Raw genomic sequence first — 19,623 nt, 5'->3', positions numbered from 1 at the left:
GGAAATGTTGTTTTCCAAAATAAATGTCAAGTGTGTGTGTGTTTGTGTGTGGGGGGGGGGGGGGTAGCCGCAAAGGAGGGCACTTTTCCCACCCCTAGCTACGCCAACGCTAATAACTCATTTTTTCACCCCAATAATCTAATTGTGCCATCTAATTTGCTCAGTTATTCTAAAAATATACTAATTAGTAAAGACAATTTTATAAATTCGTTCAAAAGGTAAAGAAAGAGAGACAGAAAGTTCACTGCCTTTAACTGCATCGATTCTAGCTTCCTTGTATCACACAGCTAGCCGACCGGTCTTGAATCCACCGCTGGAAAACCGGCCCAATAAGCGGTTCAATCGATCAGCTGGTACCTAGACTCTTTACAATAGGAATCCTTAAAAATTTAATATGGGATCTGACTATTTGTTTACCAAGGGTTGTTTACTGTTCAATTTTGCCTGAAAACTACACACACGAACCGTAGAAAATCGTACAAAGGATCTGTTGTCTACAGTCAGTAAGAGCATGGAATTCTACCTACATCGTTAGAGGTAAGATTTGAGAAAATGTTCACACGCAAAAGTAATCTCCTTTGGCCTTTTCTCTCCAACTTACTGAATGAAAGTTTATTTTAATTTTATTCAATTATTGTTGTGTACTGATGTAAGCTACACTTTTTTACACTGGTTTAGTCAGGCTACACTACATGCAGACATGTACGTGTACATGCACTGGAAAACCATGGAATGCACCGTTCCACTGCTTAACGACGGTCGATGGTCGTCGACTCGTACTTGAGTAAAATTCTGTATGCCACTTTCCGCCCTAAATCTATGTCAAATAATATTCTTACCTGTCAAGAAAATTCGACAGAAAGTATCATTATCAGAACAGAGCAGAGGCACAGGAACTTTCAACTATTTTATGAAATTAATTAAAAAACAACAAAATACAAATTTATAGGCCTATTTCCTGGTCTACCATCAAATTCAAGAAGGGGTTTAATTCTGTCCCTGCCTTTTATCTCCTGTGGACCCCGATTCGATTCTCGGACCACAACACAATGCTCATCATGTAGGTTATTGGATTTCCGGTCCCTACCTGACTGCGTAGGTTTTCCTTTTTGGGCGTTATCCTCCCTCCCACAACAAACATTGCCACTCTATCTGTCTAGCTCTTGTCCTTTGAACACGAGTGTGTGAAAAATGTGCACTTGAACTTCCTTTTAATTAGAGTTCAAAATTGAGCGTCAGGGCTACCAATTTATCAAGGAGAACATAAAAAAGGGATATAATTATAAAGTTTGACTATCCAATACAAAAATCAAACAAATCCCCATGGAAGTGGCAGGCGTGTACAGAATAATTAAGACTGTTTATTTTGAAAGAATAAGCGAAAAAGTGGTTTTCAAATAAAAAAAATCCCTAGGAGTAATGCCATTTCAATTGTCTTTTTCTCACAATTTTTCTAGCACTGTAGCGGAAGCGGTAAGCAAGAGCACTTTATCCTCCAGAAGACGGTGTCTTGAATCCACAACAACAAGAAGAAGTTTCTCCAAAGCAAACTGCTAAGGCATTCAGATTCCAAAAATGGCTGGAAACTTTCCCAACAGACAATTTCTCAACGACAGCCCGGGAGGAAATATGAGCGGGATGGGGCCGATGAGAATGAACCAACTAAGTAAGTTGTGTATTGATCACCATGGCAGCCAGTGTTTGCCTGTAATTTAATGAAAGTGTGCGACTATAGCATTAACAATGAGTACTGTTTGAACAATTTGAAACTCCAAAGATCTCCAGAGCTGAGAGATGAGTTTTGGCAACTCAAATTTCTGTTGTGTGCATTTGTGAAGTCTGCGACCAGGGCCCAATTTCATAGAGCTGCTAAGCACAAAAATTTGGTTAGCATAAAATTTCTTCCTTGATAAAACAGGTTTACTAACAAAATTATGTGTTGATATTTTTTTGTTACTGGTATTCGGCTGTTATAGCTTATCCTGAAAATCACTTGGAAATTTGGTTGGTAATCCTGTTTTTATCAAGGAAGAAATTTTATGCTAAAAAAATATTGTGCTTAGCAGCTCTATGAAATTGGGCCCTGATTATAAGGTTGGGACCTGCTGTCATCTTTCTGTAAAACATGGATGAATTTTACATGTTTTCCCCCACAAAAAGTATCTACACTTCATTCAGCTGAAGCTATTGCAGGTGACTTTTATTGCATTCTTGAACTTGGGCTACAAATAAGCATATGTTTTGCTTTCTACTCTACCAGCCAGGTTTCTGATTGATGATACCCAAGCCTACATCCGTATGGACTGCAAAGGGGGTAACCCTGTTTCAGCCCTATGAGTAGGTGGCAACAGCCCCTGGAGAAAAAAAAATTGTAGCCAACACCTTGAAGCGGCCTTCAGGCCTTGTGTGTCTGGCGGCTTGCATAAAAAAAAAATGTCAAAAAAACTATGATCGTTTTCCTTTGGCAAGTTGAACTATTTACTTTTCAGCCTTGTTGTGAAATTACTTTATTCCTGATTTGACTAGTTAAGTGAAGATTACTAAAATAATTCCATAGTATGTCATCTTGTTGTTTCTTGTGCAGTGACTTTCATGGAGCCACCAGGGTTTAACGATCAGCCACTTGAGTTCTCTGGAGCAATGAGAAACGAACCAAGAATCATCGACGGTGAAAATATGGCTAGAAATGAAGATGATGGTGAGAAAGAAAACTTTTTAAAAGGAACAATTACAAAAATGTTTTGTTTTAACAACAAAGTTGCTGCCAGTGTAAGCACTTTATGTAATCCACCGTATACATAAACTGACAAACCTGTAGAAGTTTGAGATCAATCAGCCATCTGGGTCACGAGAAAATAGTAACAAGCCGGTTACACATCTTGCATGACATCGGGAAAAACAATCTTGCATAATCTGAAGGTTTTGCCTGAGTTCGGTGGATTCAATATTGTCAACTGGAAATAAAAAAATTAAAAAAATGTAACTTTTGCGTTTAAAATTTTCGAACAGTAGGTAACGGCATTCCACCAGATATGCTCAGAGTTCTGCAGGGTCAGCTGACAGGGAACCAGTGGGGAATGGAACCAGCTATGGGCAACTTTCCCATCGGATTAGACTTCATGCCAGGAGACCAGATGGGCCCAGGACAGTTCCCTACTGGACCTATGGATGGTGGATTTCCAGGGGGTAGAGAACCAACACAGAGGATACTCAGTGGCAATGGATTTACACTCACATCACCTCCCCATGGTAAATCAACAGCATTTGTGATGTGATCAAAACATAATAAGCTATTTGTCGACCCAGGGGTGGATTTCACAAAGAGTTACATTTTAGGAGATATTAAAACCTTAAGGCTAGTCCATGACTCGGCTAACTCGCCCTAGTCTTAACTCTTTAAGAAGCGCTTTGGGACGCCCTCCGAGTGAGAAAAGCGCTATATAAAAATGGGTTATTATTATTATTATTTTTTGTGCAGTTGAGAGGTGGTGTTGCAGCTTTTATTAGACTATGCTCGCCGGGCTAGTTTTAAAGGCGAGCCCTGGACCAGTGTAGTATCTTGCCTGCCAGAAAGGCTGTGGAATGTACAAGGTGAACAAAGATAACATGATGTACATAAAATGTTTAAAGAATTTTTTTTTTAAATAGTTTAATTATTTGTTCCAACAGGTAGACCACAGTTAGCGTCACGAGAGAAACCGATTGGTTGCTGCACCATCTTTGTGGGGGGTCTCCCTCCACTCTGCACCAATGAAATGGTGAAAGAAATATTTGAAAACTTTGGAGTTATCAAGAAGCTGTTGAGAGTTGTGAGACGGGCCTATTGCCACATCCAATACGCAGACGAGATCTCTGTCGATAAGGCCTTTGAAGTCTCAGGTATGTTGTTTATTCTACACATCATGATCTTTTTATTTCAATGTCGAGGGGGGGGGGGTTTCTCCCCAGGTTTTTTGTGAAGGACAAAAGAAAATTGCTAACAAAAGGACCAGGGGTGGATTTCACAAAGAGTTAAAACTAGTCTTATCTCGAGTTAGTGAAATCGACCCAAGGTACAACTGCCTCAAGTCACACACAGGTAAATTATTGTTGCTCAAGAATTAGTTGAAACAAGAGTTTGGATTTCTTAGATCAATGTAACATGAGTAAAGCGAAGTCATTTTTTCAAACAGAACTTTGACATCAGGCCTGTATGCTTCATTTTTGAAAGGGCAAGGGCACCAAGGCATTTTCTCCTTGATAAAGGGCACCCTATGAGGAAATTGTAAATTTCTACTGGAGCATTTCAAGGGCACATTAAGCACAAAATTAGCTGCTAAGCAGCTCTATGTAATTGGGCCCAGGGGCCAATTTCATAGAGCTGCTTAAGCAAAAAATTTGCTTAAGCACGAAAATAGCTTGCTTATTTTACACATGTTACTGGCCAAAATTTCATGCCATATACATTGCTTGTGACTGGTATTTAGCTGCTGTTTACATAGCATAACAATTGAGTTGAGTCTTGGCCGGTAATCTGATTATAATAAGCATGGATTTTTTTGCTTAAGCAAAATTTTGTGCTTAAGCAGCTCTATAAAAATTGGGCCCAGGAGGGCAAGGAGGCAATTGCCTAAATTGCCTCCATGAGGTATCAGGCCTGCTTGACTTTGTCAACTCAATCAATCTTCTAGGTTACAGAATGCGAGTTGAAGACAACAGCAGCCCAAGGTACTCGGGAGTTCTTCGCGTCGATTACTCAGAGTCGAGAGACGATGAGGAAGAATACTCAAGGAGGCAGGACCATGAGGAGAGATTGAGACGAGAGGAGGCGAGACTTGCACGGAGAGAAGAAGAGAAGAGTATGAAGCTATCGAGACACTCAGATCATGAGGCGCAGAAACTCACCGATAAACTCAAAGGTATTATTTATTTTATTTATTAATTTCTTCTTTACCCTGGGGAGACCTCTCAGTGAAACACCAGTTTGCAGAGGTGCCCAGCAACTACAAACATAAACATTTAACAAGTCTATAACTAAATGATTAAGAGCATTATTAAAAATAGAAAAAACAGCAAAATTTGTATGCTTTTTCATAAAACTGCTTTTGCATACAAAAAGAAACATTTGTTTTGTTAAAGTAAAACATAAATTTTTATTCAATTTTATACAAATTTTCTAGAAGGACCTTCTAATTGTTATGTATATGAAGTTGCCATTAAGGACCTTAAAGTTCTGGGCAGACGAGTTGTACTTTCTATCAGAAAATGAGTGCATCACAAGACTCAATTTGACCTCACAGCTACTCTTTAATTTCTCATTCTTAGGAGAGGAGACTTTCTCGGGTGCGTTATCCATCTTAATCAACTGGCTGGATCGAGGAGATTGTCGGAAGCAAACGGCCAACAGTTTCTTTACACTCATCAAAACGGCATTCAGGTAAATCTTCATTAATTAAAATATTGTGAATTAAGAGGTTTGTTTTTTTCAAAATCCAAAATCAATGTAGATGTTACTTGTTATTTTAGTTAGTTACGTTTCACTCCTTAGCTAAGAGCTTCGTCAGACTGGTGTTCATGTCCAATGCTGATGAACTGCCTTTTATACCCTTTCTTTGTGGACATAGAGGGCGTTGTAGGCGTGGTTTGGACTAGTTGGTCAGAAATATTCTGAAGCTTGTATGCTTCATCAATGTCTTTGAGTCACTCAGTTTTGGGGATTTTGTCCGAACCGTCCGACCAGCTGCTGATTGTACAAAGATATTGAAGAGAGTTGGACGGGTTTGTGTGACAAGGTCGTTTTTATTAGGCTAGCGGTTTCTTCTAATTTCCTATTGTGTGTTGCTTCGTCTTCAAAATCCTCTCGAGAAAAGTGAAGTAACAACTACATGTAAGAGTGGAGATGTTTTATGTTATTAAGAAAATGTTTCTTGATCGTCAGTTTAATCTTGTTTAGCAGCAAATATGGACAAACAATTTTCTGCTAAGCTGAGATTCCAGTCACAAATTGAACATGTGTCATGGTAGTAAGCAAAATTGTATTGTGCGTAGCTACTTTTTGTGCTCTATGAAATCGGTCCTGGGGTTTGGTTTCACATAGAGTTAGTAAGACTAGTCCTAGGAGAGATTAAAAACTTAAGGCGTGTCCTAAGCTAGGACAAGTAACTCGTCCTAACCTCGAGAGAAGACTAGTCTTAACTCTTTGTGAAATCTACCCTCGGACCCCAAATCAAGTCCATAAAAATCACAGTATTTATCTCCAATGATCTCCGATGGATGGACAGAGGCAAGTATAAAACTCAGGGAATGTTTTCTGAGTTCCTATGTTTGTATGTCAAAAATGTCTGCTCCTTTAACAGTCAGACTAGGCGTTTATCCACGGAGAAGCAACGACTTGACGACCAGATCAAAGCGATGACGGAAATGGCTAACAAACAAACCGGTGACATCTACTCTCAAGGTAAGTGGATTTACTCAGATCTTGGTCTCGTCTTAGAATCCGTCTTATTGAGTATTGACCGAGCCGTGTTGTCCAGAGCTGGTTTGGGTGGCCACAGGACGGTTCTTTGGTCAAGAGGATAAAACGGCAATATATTTTTTTCTGGACTTCAAAATAGTTTGAGAGTAAACCATACATGTAGAAATAGAACCCGGAGAGCACTGAGCTTGACCGCCCTCTGTGTTGTCCGTGGACGCAGGTTATCGCAACACGTAACATGAGTGTATGGCAAAAATGGCATTGCACATACCTCATTTCTACGTGTTTTCATTGTCATTGTCATGACGTACTGTCTGGCAAAAAAAATGTTGAGTACAGTGTCCTAAGCCATAGAGCTTCTTAAACATACAATTTTGCTTGACGGCTTTCTGCTTAGCAAAAGTAGGGTACCAATCACAGATGGTACATGTGATATGGTGTTTTGGTTGGTAACCTTAACCTAGTAAGCAAGATTTTATTGTATTTTGTGACTTTTTGTGCTGATCTTAGATTTGATTCTTGGTAATGTGAAACAGCTTTCCAATAGTTGCATAAGAAATTCAAACAATTTGTGCTAGGGAATCTCATGTGCAGTGTATGTATACATGTTTTCTTTTAGTATTAGGAGTAGCAAATAGCCTGTCCCTGCACCCAGTCAAAGAGTTTGTTCTATTTACTCATTAAAGCCAGTGGACACTATTGGTAATTGTCAAAGACCAGTCTTCTCACTTGTTGTATCTCAACATAATTTTTATGCATAAAATAACAAACCTGTGAAAATTTTAGCTCAATCGGTCATCGAACTTCCGAGATAATAATGAAAGAAAAAATACCCTTGGCACACGAAGTTGTGTGCGTTTAGATAGTTGATTTCGAGACCTCAAGTTCTAAACTTGAGGTTTCAAAATCAAATTCGTGGAAAATTACTTCTCTCTCGAAAACTATGGCACTTCAGAGGGTGCCGTTTCTCACAATGTTTTATACTATCAACCTCTCCCCATTACTGGTCACCAAGAAAGGTTTTATGCTAATAATTAACTTGAGTGATTACCAATAGTGTCCAATGCCTTTAAATAAAAACAAAGTTGTAATTAAAGCACTATATTTTTTTTCATTTTCGCTGTTGAAATCAGACATGGTGATCTGGGTTTTAAACACGATTTTTAAAAAGAAGTGCTTAGTCTTTCAGAATGTAAACTTGAGATTGTCTACAGATAGATTCACTGCAAGTACAGGTTGGTTGTTAAACGAAACAAAACAGGCGACAATTTTCCAAGATGTTTTCACCGAGCGAACACCAGCTGTAGATGACCACAGTAAGACGCCCGTGAGGTGACCAGGGCTCAATTTCATGGCTCAACTTACTCCGGTTACACGCAAGCGGCAAATTTCTGCGCTAGCCTTGTAAGCGCAGAATGCCTAGCAGCGTGGAGTACACTCACGCACCAGTCAAAATTCCAAGCTAACCCCTGAAATACGCTTGATGTAAGCACAGAATTCCTCGCTTCTAGAAGCGATGATTCTTTGCTTACGGTAAGCAGAGCCATGAAACTGAGCCCTGTCCAATTGGTCTCCACCTCCCACCCAAACTACTCAGTCTATTCTCTTGTTTTTTAACACCCTCGTCATCGTACCATGTAAAGTTTCGCTGATCAACCAAGTGTTTGTACGTGCGACCAAGCAACCGTCTCGAGATCATTTCAGCAAAGCCCAACGCAAGCATATTGACAGCTGGAAGAAAGCTGTACTGGTAAGTGGGTTTTGGGTTCACCTTGGGTCAACAGGGGTCAACAGGGGTCAACATGCATCACGAGGGGTCAGTATAGTCAAGAGGCATTATGTTGATACCTCATTGTTTACTGACATTCATTGTTGTCTCATTTGCTTTAATATGTAACAGACCCCTTGACTGATTTTGCACGCAGCAGCGTCTGCTCGTGGCGTTTCATTTTGGGAGGTTAATTTGTTTGTAGAGATAAATTGGGCTTCCTCCTATGCAAAGTTGCCACCTTAAAATTGCACTTTAAGTAATACAATAAATGCGTTGTGTCAGTGAAATGGTAAAACCATTGCATCTCACCTAAACAAATTATTTTTATGCGACATAAATTTTTGCAAAATCGATTTGCAATGATTTGGCACTGACGCGATTATTTTATTTACATAATAATAATATCAAAGTCTTATATAGCGCACGTATCTACCAAACAAGGTACTCGAGGCGCTGAGTATATACAAACTTTCAGAAAGATAGGTTATTGCAGTGATGAGTTCTGAGACCCAATTATTTAGCACCTTATAAGGATGCTACGGCGCATATAGCAGAGCAGCCACAGCCAGGAACACCCGGGCGAACCCCTGCTCTTTTCGATAAGTGCACTGGGTTCTTTTACATGCGTTACATAACACATGGGACCAACGACTTTACGTCCCATCCGAAGGACGAAGCAATGGTTAAGTGTCTTGCTTAAGGACACAAGTGTCACGGCTGGGGATTTGAACCCACACTCTGCTGATCAGAAACACCAGAGTTTGAATTCGGTGCTCTTAACCGCTCGGCCACGACACTTCCACATATTTTTTAGGTTTTGTTTTTTTGACATAGAGCTTCTGATTTTAGTTTCTGTCTTAGTTTGCTTAAAATAATTGCAAGATGCAGGTAAGTGGATTTTTTCCTTTCTAATATTTTCTTTGTGTATGATTTATCAAGTTCTTGTTGTGTCACTGCTTCAAGAAATTCTGGCTTTTCATTTTGATTTCTGAAAAGCAGTTATTTTGTGAAGTAACAATGTATGCAATATTCTGAGGCCAACATAAGGTAAATTTGCACTTTTTAGTAAATGTCACCGAAGAACCTAAATAATATTGTGTAAGGTTTAATTTTACTAACTCTGCAGAAGCAATCTACAAGATTTGTCTCCATGGTTACTGGTTATAGCAGCCACCGCGACTGCAAATTTGAAACGGAATGTAACAAAGTTTGTTTGTCTTTTACAAATTTTAATACTCTTGTTCAATTTCGGAACCAAACGGACTCGGGCAACTTTGAAAAAGCGGCTCTGAGGTCAAATTGAGTTTTGTGATTCACTTATTTTGCAACAGATAGAGTCCTCATGAAAAGATTATCAAAAACTAGCATTATTTACACCATTTTAACATAAGGTTAGAGACTCCATTTTAACATAAGGTTAGAGACTCCATTTACATCGGGACTATATCTATTGGCAAATGAGTGGAGCACAAAACTGAATTGGACTTTGGAGTGCCTCGTCCAAAGGAGTTGCAAAACATAGCTAATGGCCTGATGATTCGACCCTAGCAATGTCTTTCTCAAAGGCTAACAACAAAATTGCTTACGATGGATCTAAATACCTTTTAGGACTTTAAAAAATATATAACACAGATCCAAAGAGTTTTTTGTTTTTCTTCTTGTTTGTCTTTTTCTCCACAACCTTCAAAAAGGACTCTGCTAATAGGGTCAAAACATCAAGCCATTAACTATTTCTGTTGCGTTTATACCATAGGTCCTTTTGGTTGGTAAGCAGTTTGCGAAAACTAATTCTAATTTCTCATCTGCAGGAGTTATGTACAACGATCCAAGCCGAGTTGGGACTGACCGAGAAGGGAGAGGCAGACATGGATGTATCGGACGAAGAAGAAGAGGTTTCAATCATCAAAATAGATCAGACTAACGTCAATAAGACGCGGTCTCAAGAAGGAGAATCATGGAAGAGGATGAAGATTGAATTAGAACCAGCTCCTCCTCCGCCTCCTCCTGAGACAGTGGATGTTGATCTTGAAGACACTCCAGGTACGTTTTGCATTTGATTCCTACATTTCGTAATGTAATATCATGGGGTGAATTCATCTACACAGCACACAGTCAACCCTCCTACTGTTTGACCCAATCAACATGCAAGGAACTGTTCTGAAGCAAGATTCAAACCGGGGTCAGTCAACTCGTAAGTAGGAGGATAGTCTTGACTGGCCACGTTCGTTTTGTTAATATATGGTTGTCGATATCCTAATATGAAAAACATAAGCACGCAAAAACAAACAAACATGATGTTTGTCAGTTTCTGTAAATATTTGCTTTTGCTTTGTTGTTGTTGATGTTGTTGTTGTTGTTGTTGTCGTTGTTAGGGTTATTGTTTTTTTCCCTGAATCTTATCTTGTTTTCCGAGGGGTGGTGACGGTGGGGGGACCGCCGCAGTAATTATCCCTACCTCCCCCTCGAACTGCGTGCCGAAGATATATCTGCATCAAAGATTTGTAAACATGCTCAGTCACTCCGAGCTTCGAGACAGGCAATGGTGTACCCTCTATCGTTGGATAGTACAAAAACTTGTACCCAATGAAATCATTGGGCTTGTGAGACCAGTACATGTCTTTATCCTTGCTGATGAAGTCAGGGGACCAGTCTGAGTTGATGTTGGTTTTTCTGTACCGTTCACCATGTAATGGTGTCTTCTTGATCATTTTCTTCTCAGGTCCTTCTTCGGCTCCTTCAGCTCCTCCTTCGAAACCAGACAATGTGAGTAAAGAAGAGGCAGAGATTCTCCGATGTCAGCTGGAGGCGTACCGTAACGAGGTGGATCTCTTGAAGACAGAGAAGGTTCAATACGCTGACGAGAAAGAGACGCAAATCAAGGCGCTGCAGCATGCACTCCTAGGAATGCAACAGGTAAAGGCATGATAGTCTTTCTACCGTAATGAGTAACAGGGAGATGTTGCTGGTAGAAAACATTATGAGAAACGGCTCCCTCTGAAGTAACGTAGTTTTTCGAGAAAGAAGTAATTGATTTTTTTACTCGACTTCTTTTTTTGTTGATTTTCAGCAACTAATGGAAGCCAAGAATAAATTGAAGAAAGACGACGAAACCAAGAAATCAGAGGTGAGTTAAAAATTTGGTCACACCTAGAGATTTGCAGAATTTTTTTTATGCTAAAAAGTAATCGAAGAATCTTGACTTATTTCCAAGCGCATGTTTTCAAAATTAAAGGAATTCCAAGGAGTCAACGAAGTCCTGAGCAGAAAGTATAACTTTCTTTTAAATAACATATCGTCGTGTGAGTTCAAAGACGTATCTCAATTCTGCAACAAACGTTATATCTCGGATGAAAATGCTCCATGCAAACAATTTTGTTTCTTGTTTTGTGTGTGTACATCCAGGCTATTAGAAGAAAGATATGAAGCTCTGAAGCTACCTCATTACGTAAATGCTATTTTAATGGCCTGATGTTTCGACCCTAGCCTGTCTTCCTCTTGAAGGCTTTAAGGAAGGCTCTGCTAGGGTCGAAACTTCAGTCCGCTAACTCATTTTTTTGCATATATACCATAGTTCCTTTTTTGTTGGTGAACAATTTGCAGCATTTAGTTTCTCACATGTTATTTTAGACGATACAATGTTGTTACACTAACATGACGATATTACCCAGAAAGTTCTAGGTGTTGGAGATTTTGAAGTGAATTTTTTTTTTTTACATTAATGTAGAAGTCGGATTCGGAGACTAAAGAGGCAAGTAGTAGTAAGAGTGACATCACATCGACAGAAGTCCCTCAACTCATCGAGAAAGATGCTATGCTTGTTGGTAAGACTTAACACCTGGGCCCAATTTCATAGAGCTGTTTAAGCACAAAATGTTGCTTAAGCAAAAATATCAGATTACCTGCCAAGACTCTACTCAATTGTTATGCTAAGTAAACAACAGCTAAATACCAGTCACAAGCAATGCATATGGCATGTAATTTTTGCCAGTAACATGTGAAAAATAAGCGAGCTATTTTCGTGCTTAAGCAAATGTTTTGCTTAAGCAGCTCTATGAAATTGGCCCCTGGGGGTAATTGCATAGAGCTGCTTAAGCATAAAGGGTAGCCAATCACAACCAAATTATGCTTGCCAGAAAAAGGCTACCAGCCAATGAACAATTTGTGACTGGTATCCTTTTCATTTCTGCTGAGCAAAAACTTGTTCAGCAATATTTTGTGTTTACACAGCTCTATGAAAATGGGTCCAGTATGACTCTGAGTAAGGAACCATGGTCCAATAAGCCTTTTTGAGATTTGGCGGACACAATGTTACAACACCATAAGGTTTGGGTAAATTTGTGTGTACATGTATACACCCAAACCAAAAAATACACTCCGATCACATCCGCCATACCTCATGACGGACACAATGTTACAACACCATAAGGTTTGGGTAAATTTGTGTGTACATGTATACACCCAAACCAAAAAATTCACTCCGATCACGTCCGCCACACCTCAAAAAGTCTGATTAAGGGGTGCTTTTAATATTGTTGAGATGTTAAAGAGGGGCTTAAAAGGTCAATATCAGTTTTGTGATCCATTCAATTTCTAAAAGATAGAGCTCAAAGTGGAAAAAAATTATGTAAAATTCCACTACTCGTATGTCCTTCAAGTGGAATTTGTGTCAAGATAAAAAAAATAATCAATGATGTCACGATTGTAAAGTCACATTATTGTTTGGAGATTTTTCATTTGGTGGAAATAATGAAAGTACGTTTTCAAAAACCAATGCATTTTATTTTGTATCTATATTTGTAACGTCTTCTAGGTTGCATCAGTACATTCCTCCACGTACATCCATTCGGAGCTTCAGTGGAATATCTTTGGTCTTATCTTCAACGTCTCAGCTTCAGTGTCTCACCACAACAAATAGAAGGTAAATATTGAAGCTCTGCTTGTAAAAGGCACTGGACACTATTGGTAATTACTCAAAATAATTGTGAGCTTAAAAACTTACTTGGTAACAAGCAATGGAGAGCTGTTGATAGTATAAAGCATAGTGAGAAACAGCTCCCTCTGAAGTAATACAGATGTAGGTTTGGGTATCATCAATCAGAAGCCTGGCTGGTAGAGCAGAACGCACAACCTCCCCAACTTTATAAAGCAATCATGGTTAAGTGTCTCGCTTAAGGACACAAGTGTCACGACCGGGACTCGAACCAACACTCTCACACCAGAGCTTGAATCCGGTGCTCTTAACTGCTAGGCCACGACACGCCACATATATACAAATATAAAGTACATTTAACATTATGTTTAATTTTGTATTAACTTCCCTGCAGGTTTATTAAGCAAGTTTCCAAAGATGTTCAAGCAAGAGTTATTCGGCGTTGGGGCAACGCTTGAGAAACGATGGCAGTTTATTGGCTACACAACATGCATGGAACAATCACCAAGTGCCTGGAACTGATCTTGCTGGTTCAAATCTTTAAGACTAACGGAGGGCTATTTTTGCCGGCAATCAAGTTGCTGTTGAACTGAGGAACTTTACTTGTAAAGGATGAAGATGTGCCCTGGAGTGTTGCTGCGGAGAAATGTGTTAATATTTCTTCCTTCTGGAGAAGTGAAGTCTGTGTTGGGCATGAGTCCAAGTGAAAAACACATGAAGTGTCGGCAAGTGCAGAAATATGTACAAAAAAAGGGTTGGTGGTGATGTTTGAAACATGAAGAGCGAAGAGTATAAGGGGTCTAAAAAACAGGTTGAACTGCTCCTGATGGAGAAAACGCTACTGTCTTAAGGCTCGGTCACACAGGCCTCGATAATGAGAACCAAAACGATATTGTTAAAAAATGCATGCCCTCTATTGGTTGAATAAGCGTGGGCGTATTCTGCGTGGAGCCATTCAACCGATAGAATGTTTTCTCTTTGCATCGTTATCGATATCATTTTTGTTATCGCTGCAGTGTGACTTAGTCTTAATAATAAATACCTGCTGAGCTACTGGATTTCCTGTTGAACACACAAACATTAGCGCCTAACTACGGGAAAACCCGCAGATAAACAAAGATGTTTGTGTCTTCTTTTTATACTCTCTCAGAGGTCTAGTTGATGAATAACTTCTGAAGGATTCACAGATTGAACTGTTCCTGTTGGTGGACATGAAATTGTTGTAGTAAGCTACTCAAGTCATGATTGGTGTAAATGTATGTTACATCCACAAAAATCCAGCTTTTAAACCAAGAAGTAAAAATGTTCTTAGTTCTTTAAGATCGATGTTTTTTTGTTTTTTTTAATCATTCCACATAGTGTGGTGAACATTCAGTTATAAAGTTGTAAATAATCTACATTTCTGCTTTGTGGTTCTGAGTCTTTATTTTTTACTTTACCCATGATTTCAGCTAAATTTGTCAAAATTTTAACATCTGAAAAATTGGGTAAAAATAGAAAAAAATCATAGGAGGCAAGTCCAGTATCAAATTTTTGCCAAAATTTTAAATTGTTGCATTATGTTTGACTGAAGCCCTTTTACATAGTTTGACCAATGATTTCAGCTGATTTTGTTGGAATAGTGAAACATTAAAATTTGAAAATTAGGCCAAAAAGTAAAAAGAATCATAAGGGGTAAGTCCAGCATTTTTATCAATTTTTGGAAAACAAATTTGTGGCTGTTTTATTCTCTAAAATGATGCAGTAGGCACGACTGATGCCTTTTTATATAACTTGACCAATGATATCGGCTTATTTTGCAGAAATATTGAAATTTGAAAATTAGGCCAAAAATGAAAAAAATCATAAGGGACAAGTGCAGCATTTTTATCAAATTTGGGCAAAAAATTATGTTGCTGTTTTACTCCCTAAAATGATGCAGAAGGCACTACTGATGCCTTTTTATATAACTAGACCAATGATTTCAGTTAATTTTGCAGAAATATTGAAACTTGAAAATTAGGCCAAAAGTTAAAAAAATCACAAAGGGTAAGTTCAGCATTTTTATCAATTTTTGGCAAAAATTTATGTTGCTGTTTTATTCCCTAAAATGATGCAGTAGGCACTAGTGATGCCTTTTTTTATAACTTGACCAATAATTTCAGCTAATTTTGCAGAAATATTGAAACTGAGAAGTTTGAAAAGTTCACAACATTCAAATTTTGCTTAAAAAGTGTACAAGTCTATAGACTTGTGAACTTTTTAAATGTTGCCGAAAAAGTGTACAAGGCTATAAGCCTTGTGAACTTTTTAAATTTTGCTTAAAAAGTGTACAAAGCTATAACCTTGTGAACTTTTTAATTGTTGCCGAAAAAGTGTACATAACCTTGTGAACTTTTTAAATTTTGCTTAAAAAGTGAACAAGGCTATATAGCCTTGTGAACTATTTAAATGTTGCCGAAAAAGTAACAAGGCTATAGCCTTGTGAACTTTTTAAATGTTGCTGAAAAAGTGTACAAGGCTATAATCTTGTGAACATTTTAATGGTTGCCGAAAGGCTATAACCTTGTGAACTTTTCAAATGTTGCCGAAAACGTGTACAAGGCTATAGCCTTGTGAACTTTTCAAATTTTGCTTATAAAGTGTACAAGGCTATAGCCTTGTGAACTTTTTAAATGTTGCCGAAAAAAGTGTACAAGGCTTTAACCTTGTGAACTTTTTAAATGTTGCCGAAAAAGTGTACAAGGCTATAGCCTTGTGAACTATTTAAAGACTGCCGAAAAAGTGTACAAGGCTATATAGCCTTGTGAACATTTTAAAAGTTGCTGAAAAAGTGTACAAGGCTATAATCTTGTGAACATTTTAATGGTTGCCGAAAGGCTATAACCTTGTGAACTTTTCAAATTTTGCTTAAAAAGTGTACAAGGTATGTGAACTTTTTAAATGTTGCCGAAAAAGTGTACAAGGCTATGACCTTGTGAACTTTTTAAATGTTGCCGAAAAAGTGTACAAGGCTATAGCCTTGTGAACTTTTTAAATGTTGCTGAAAAAGTGTACAAGGCTATAACCTTGTGAACTTTTTTAATGTTGCCGAAAAAGTAACAAGGCTTATAGCCTTGTGAACTTTTTAAATGTTGCTGAAAAAGTGTACAAGGCTATAACCTTGTGAACTTTTTAAATGTTGCCGAAAAAGTGTACAAGGCTATAGCCTTGTGAACTTTTTAAATTTTGCCGAAAAAGTGTACAAGGCTATATAGCCTTGTGAACATTTTAAATGTTGCCGAAAAAGTAACAAGGCTATAGCCTTGTGAACTTTTTAAATGTTGCTGAAAAAGTGTACAAGGCTATAACCTTGTGAACTTTTTAAATGTTGCCGAAAAAGTAACAAGGCTTATAGCCTTGTGAACTTTTTAAATGTTGCTGAAAAAGTGTACAAGGCTATAACCTTGTGAACTTTTTAAATGTTGCCGAAAAAGTGTACAAGGCTATAGCCTTGTGAACTTTTTAAATTTTGCCGAAAAAGTGTACAAGGCTATAGCCTTGTGAACTTTTTAAATTTTGCTTAAAAAGTAGCCTTGTGAACTATTTAAATGTTGCCGAAAAAGTAACAAGGCTATAGCCTTGTGAACTTTTTAAATGTTGCTGAAAAAGTGTACAAGGCTATAATCTTGTGAACATTTTAATGGTTGCTGAAAGGAAATAACCTTGTGAACTTTTCAAATGTTGCCGAAAAAGTGTACAAGGCTATAACCTTGTGAACTTTTTAAATGTTGCCGAAAAAGTGTACAAGGCTATAGCCTTGTGAACTTTTTAAATTTTGCCGAAAAAGTGTACAAGGCTATAGCCTTGTGAACTTTTTAAATTTTGCTTTGTGAACTTTTCAAATTTTGCTTAAAAAGTGTACAAGGCTATAGCCTTGTGAACTTTTTAAATGTTGCCGAAAAAAGTGTACAAGGCTATAAACCTTGTGAACTTTTTAAATGTTGCCGAAAAAGTGTACAAGGCTATAGCCTTGTGAACTATTTAAAGACTGCCGAAAAAGTGTACAAGGCTATATAGCCTTGTGAACATTTTAAAAGTTGCCGAAAAAGTGTACAAGGCTATAACCTTGTGAACTTTTTAAATTTTGCTTAAAAAGTGTACAAGGCTATAGCCTTGTGAACTTTTTAAATGTTGCCGAAAAAGTAACAAGGCTATAGCCTTGTGAACTTTTCAAATTTTGCTTAAAAAGTGAACAAGGCTATAGCCTTGTGAACTATTTAAAGACTGCCGAAAAAGTGTACAAGGCTATATAGCCTTGTGAACATTTTAAAAGTTGCCGAAAAAGTGTACAAGGCTATAACCTTGTGAACTTTTTAAATGTTGCCGAAAAAGTAACAAGGCTATAGCCTTGTGAACTTTTCAAATTTTGCTTAAAAAGTGTACAAGGCTATAGCCTTGTGAACTTTTTAAATGTTGCCGAAAAAAGTAACAAGGCTTATAGCCTTGTGAACTTTTTAAATGTTGCTGAAAAAGTGTACAAGGCTATAACCTTGTGAACTTTTTAAATGTTGCCGAAAAAGTGTACAAGGCTATAGCCTTGTGAACTTTTTAAATTTTGCCGAAAAAGTGTACAAGGCTATATAGCCTTGTGAACATTTTAAATGTTGCCGAAAAAGTAACAAGGCTATAGCCTTGTGAACTTTTTAAATGTTGCTGAAAAAGTGTACAAGGCTATAACCTTGTGAACTTTTTAAATGTTGCCGAAAAAGTAACAAGGCTTATAGCCTTGTGAACTTTTTAAATGTTGCTGAAAAAGTGTACAAGGCTATAACCTTGTGAACTTTTTAAATGTTGCCGAAAAAGTGTACAAGGCTATAGCCTTGTGAACTTTTTAAATTTTGCCGAAAAAGTGTACAAGGCTATATAGCCTTGTGAACATTTTAAATGTTGCCGAAAAAGTAACAAGGCTATAGCCTTGTGAACTTTTTAAATGTTGCTGAAAAAGTGTACAAGGCTATAACCTTGTGAACTTTTTAAATGTTGCCGAAAAAGTAACAAGGCTTATAGCCTTGTGAACTTTTTAAATGTTGCTGAAAAAGTGTACAAGGCTATAACCTTGTGAACTTTTTAAATGTTGCCGAAAAAGTGTACAAGGCTATAGCCTTGTGAACTTTTTAAATTTTGCCGAAAAAGTGTACAAGGCTATAGCCTTGTGAACTTTTTAAATTTTGCTTAAAAAGTAGCCTTGTGAACTATTTAAATGTTGCCGAAAAAGTAACAAGGCTATAGCCTTGTGAACTTTTTAAATGTTGCTGAAAAAGTGTACAAGGCTATAATCTTGTGAACATTTTAATGGTTGCTGAAAGGCTATAACCTTGTGAACTTTTCAAATGTTGCCGAAAAAGTGTACAAGGCTATAACCTTGTGAACTTTTTAAATGTTGCCGAAAAAGTGTACAAGGCTATAGCCTTGTGAACTTTTTAAATTTTGCTTTGTGAACTTTTCAAATTTTGCTTAAAAAGTGTACAAGGCTATAGCCTTGTGAACTTTTTAAATGTTGCCGAAAAAAGTGTACAAGGCTATAAACCTTGTGAACTTTTTAAATGTTGCCGAAAAAGTGTACAAGGCTATAGCCTTGTGAACTATTTAAAGACTGCCGAAAAAGTGTACAAGGCTATATAGCCTTGTGAACATTTTAAAAGTTGCCGAAAAAGTGTACAAGGCTATAACCTTGTGAACTTTTTAAATTTTGCTTAAAAAGTGTACAAGGCTATAGCCTTGTGAACTTTTTAAATGTTGCCGAAAAAGTAACAAGGCTATAGCCTTGTGAACTTTTCAAATTTTGCTTAAAAAGTGAACAAGGCTATAGCCTTGTGAACTATTTAAAGACTGCCGAAAAAGTGTACAAGGCTATATAGCCTTGTGAACATTTTAAAAGTTGCCGAAAAAGTGTACAAGGCTATAACCTTGTGAACTTTTTAAATGTTGCCGAAAAAGTAACAAGGCTATAGCCTTGTGAACTTTTCAAATTTTGCTTAAAAAGTGTACAAGGCTATAGCCTTGTGAACTTTTTAAATGTTGCCGAAAAAAGTAACAAGGCTTATAGCCTTGTGAACTTTTTAAATGTTGCTGAAAAAGTGTACAAGGCTATAACCTTGTGAACTTTTTAAATGTTGCCGAAAAAGTGTACAAGGCTATAGCCTTGTGAACTTTTTAAATTTTGCCGAAAAAGTGTACAAGGCTATATAGCCTTGTGAACATTTTAAATGTTGCCGAAAAAGTAACAAGGCTATAGCCTTGTGAACTTTTTAAATGTTGCTGAAAAAGTGTACAAGGCTATAACCTTGTGAACTTTTTAAATGTTGCCGAAAAAGTAACAAGGCTTATAGCCTTGTGAACTTTTTAAATGTTGCTGAAAGTGTACAAGGCTATAACCTTGTGAACTTTTTAAATGTTGCCGAAAAAGTGTACAAGGCTATAGCCTTGTGAACTTTTTAAATTTTGCCG

General features: G+C 37.6%; 1 protein-coding gene across 2 annotated transcripts; it reads left to right on the top strand.

Annotated features, from left to right (window-relative positions):
- Positions 1-424: 424 nt before the first annotated feature.
- On the top strand, positions 425-14,476 carry LOC139945238 (ecto-NOX disulfide-thiol exchanger 1-like). 2 transcript variants are annotated; one of them, XM_071942551.1, is made up of 15 exons: positions 425-537; positions 1,458-1,666; positions 2,585-2,698; positions 3,013-3,249; positions 3,670-3,879; positions 4,671-4,898; positions 5,305-5,416; positions 6,336-6,436; positions 8,098-8,204; positions 10,034-10,265; positions 10,945-11,138; positions 11,293-11,349; positions 11,950-12,046; positions 13,036-13,143; positions 13,550-14,476. In XM_071942551.1, the coding sequence occupies exons 2-15, from the start codon at positions 1,576-1,578 to the stop codon at positions 13,675-13,677; spliced, it is 2,016 nt and encodes a 671-aa protein (XP_071798652.1). In that variant the 5' UTR covers positions 425-537; positions 1,458-1,575; the 3' UTR covers positions 13,678-14,476. The 2 variants fall into 2 exon arrangements, with proteins under 2 accessions (XP_071798652.1, XP_071798651.1); XM_071942550.1 differs by having other exon boundaries at positions 3,010-3,249.
- The last annotated feature ends 5,147 nt before the right edge of the window (positions 14,477-19,623 follow it).

The sequence above is a fragment of the Asterias amurensis genome, chromosome 12 (assembly GCF_032118995.1).
Source record: "Asterias amurensis chromosome 12, ASM3211899v1".
NCBI lineage: Eukaryota > Metazoa > Echinodermata > Asteroidea > Forcipulatida > Asteriidae > Asterias > Asterias amurensis.
The sequence above is the reverse complement of the archived record's forward strand: the minus strand, read 5'-3'. Positions and strand labels throughout refer to the sequence as shown.

What these genes read in the sequence shown, in the direction of transcription:
- LOC139945238 (XM_071942550.1), top strand. Translation starts at nt 1,576, where the DNA reads ATGGCTGGAAACTTTCCCAACAGACAATTTCTCAACGACAGCCCGGGA. An exon ending in ACTCACATCACCTCCCCATG is followed by an intron (nt 3,250 to 3,669) that starts GTAAATCAACAG and finishes TTGTTCCAACAG; the next exon opens with GTAGACCACAGTTAGCGTCA. An exon ending in ACGAAACCAAGAAATCAGAG is followed by an intron (nt 11,350 to 11,949) that starts GTGAGTTAAAAA and finishes ACATTAATGTAG; the next exon opens with AAGTCGGATTCGGAGACTAA.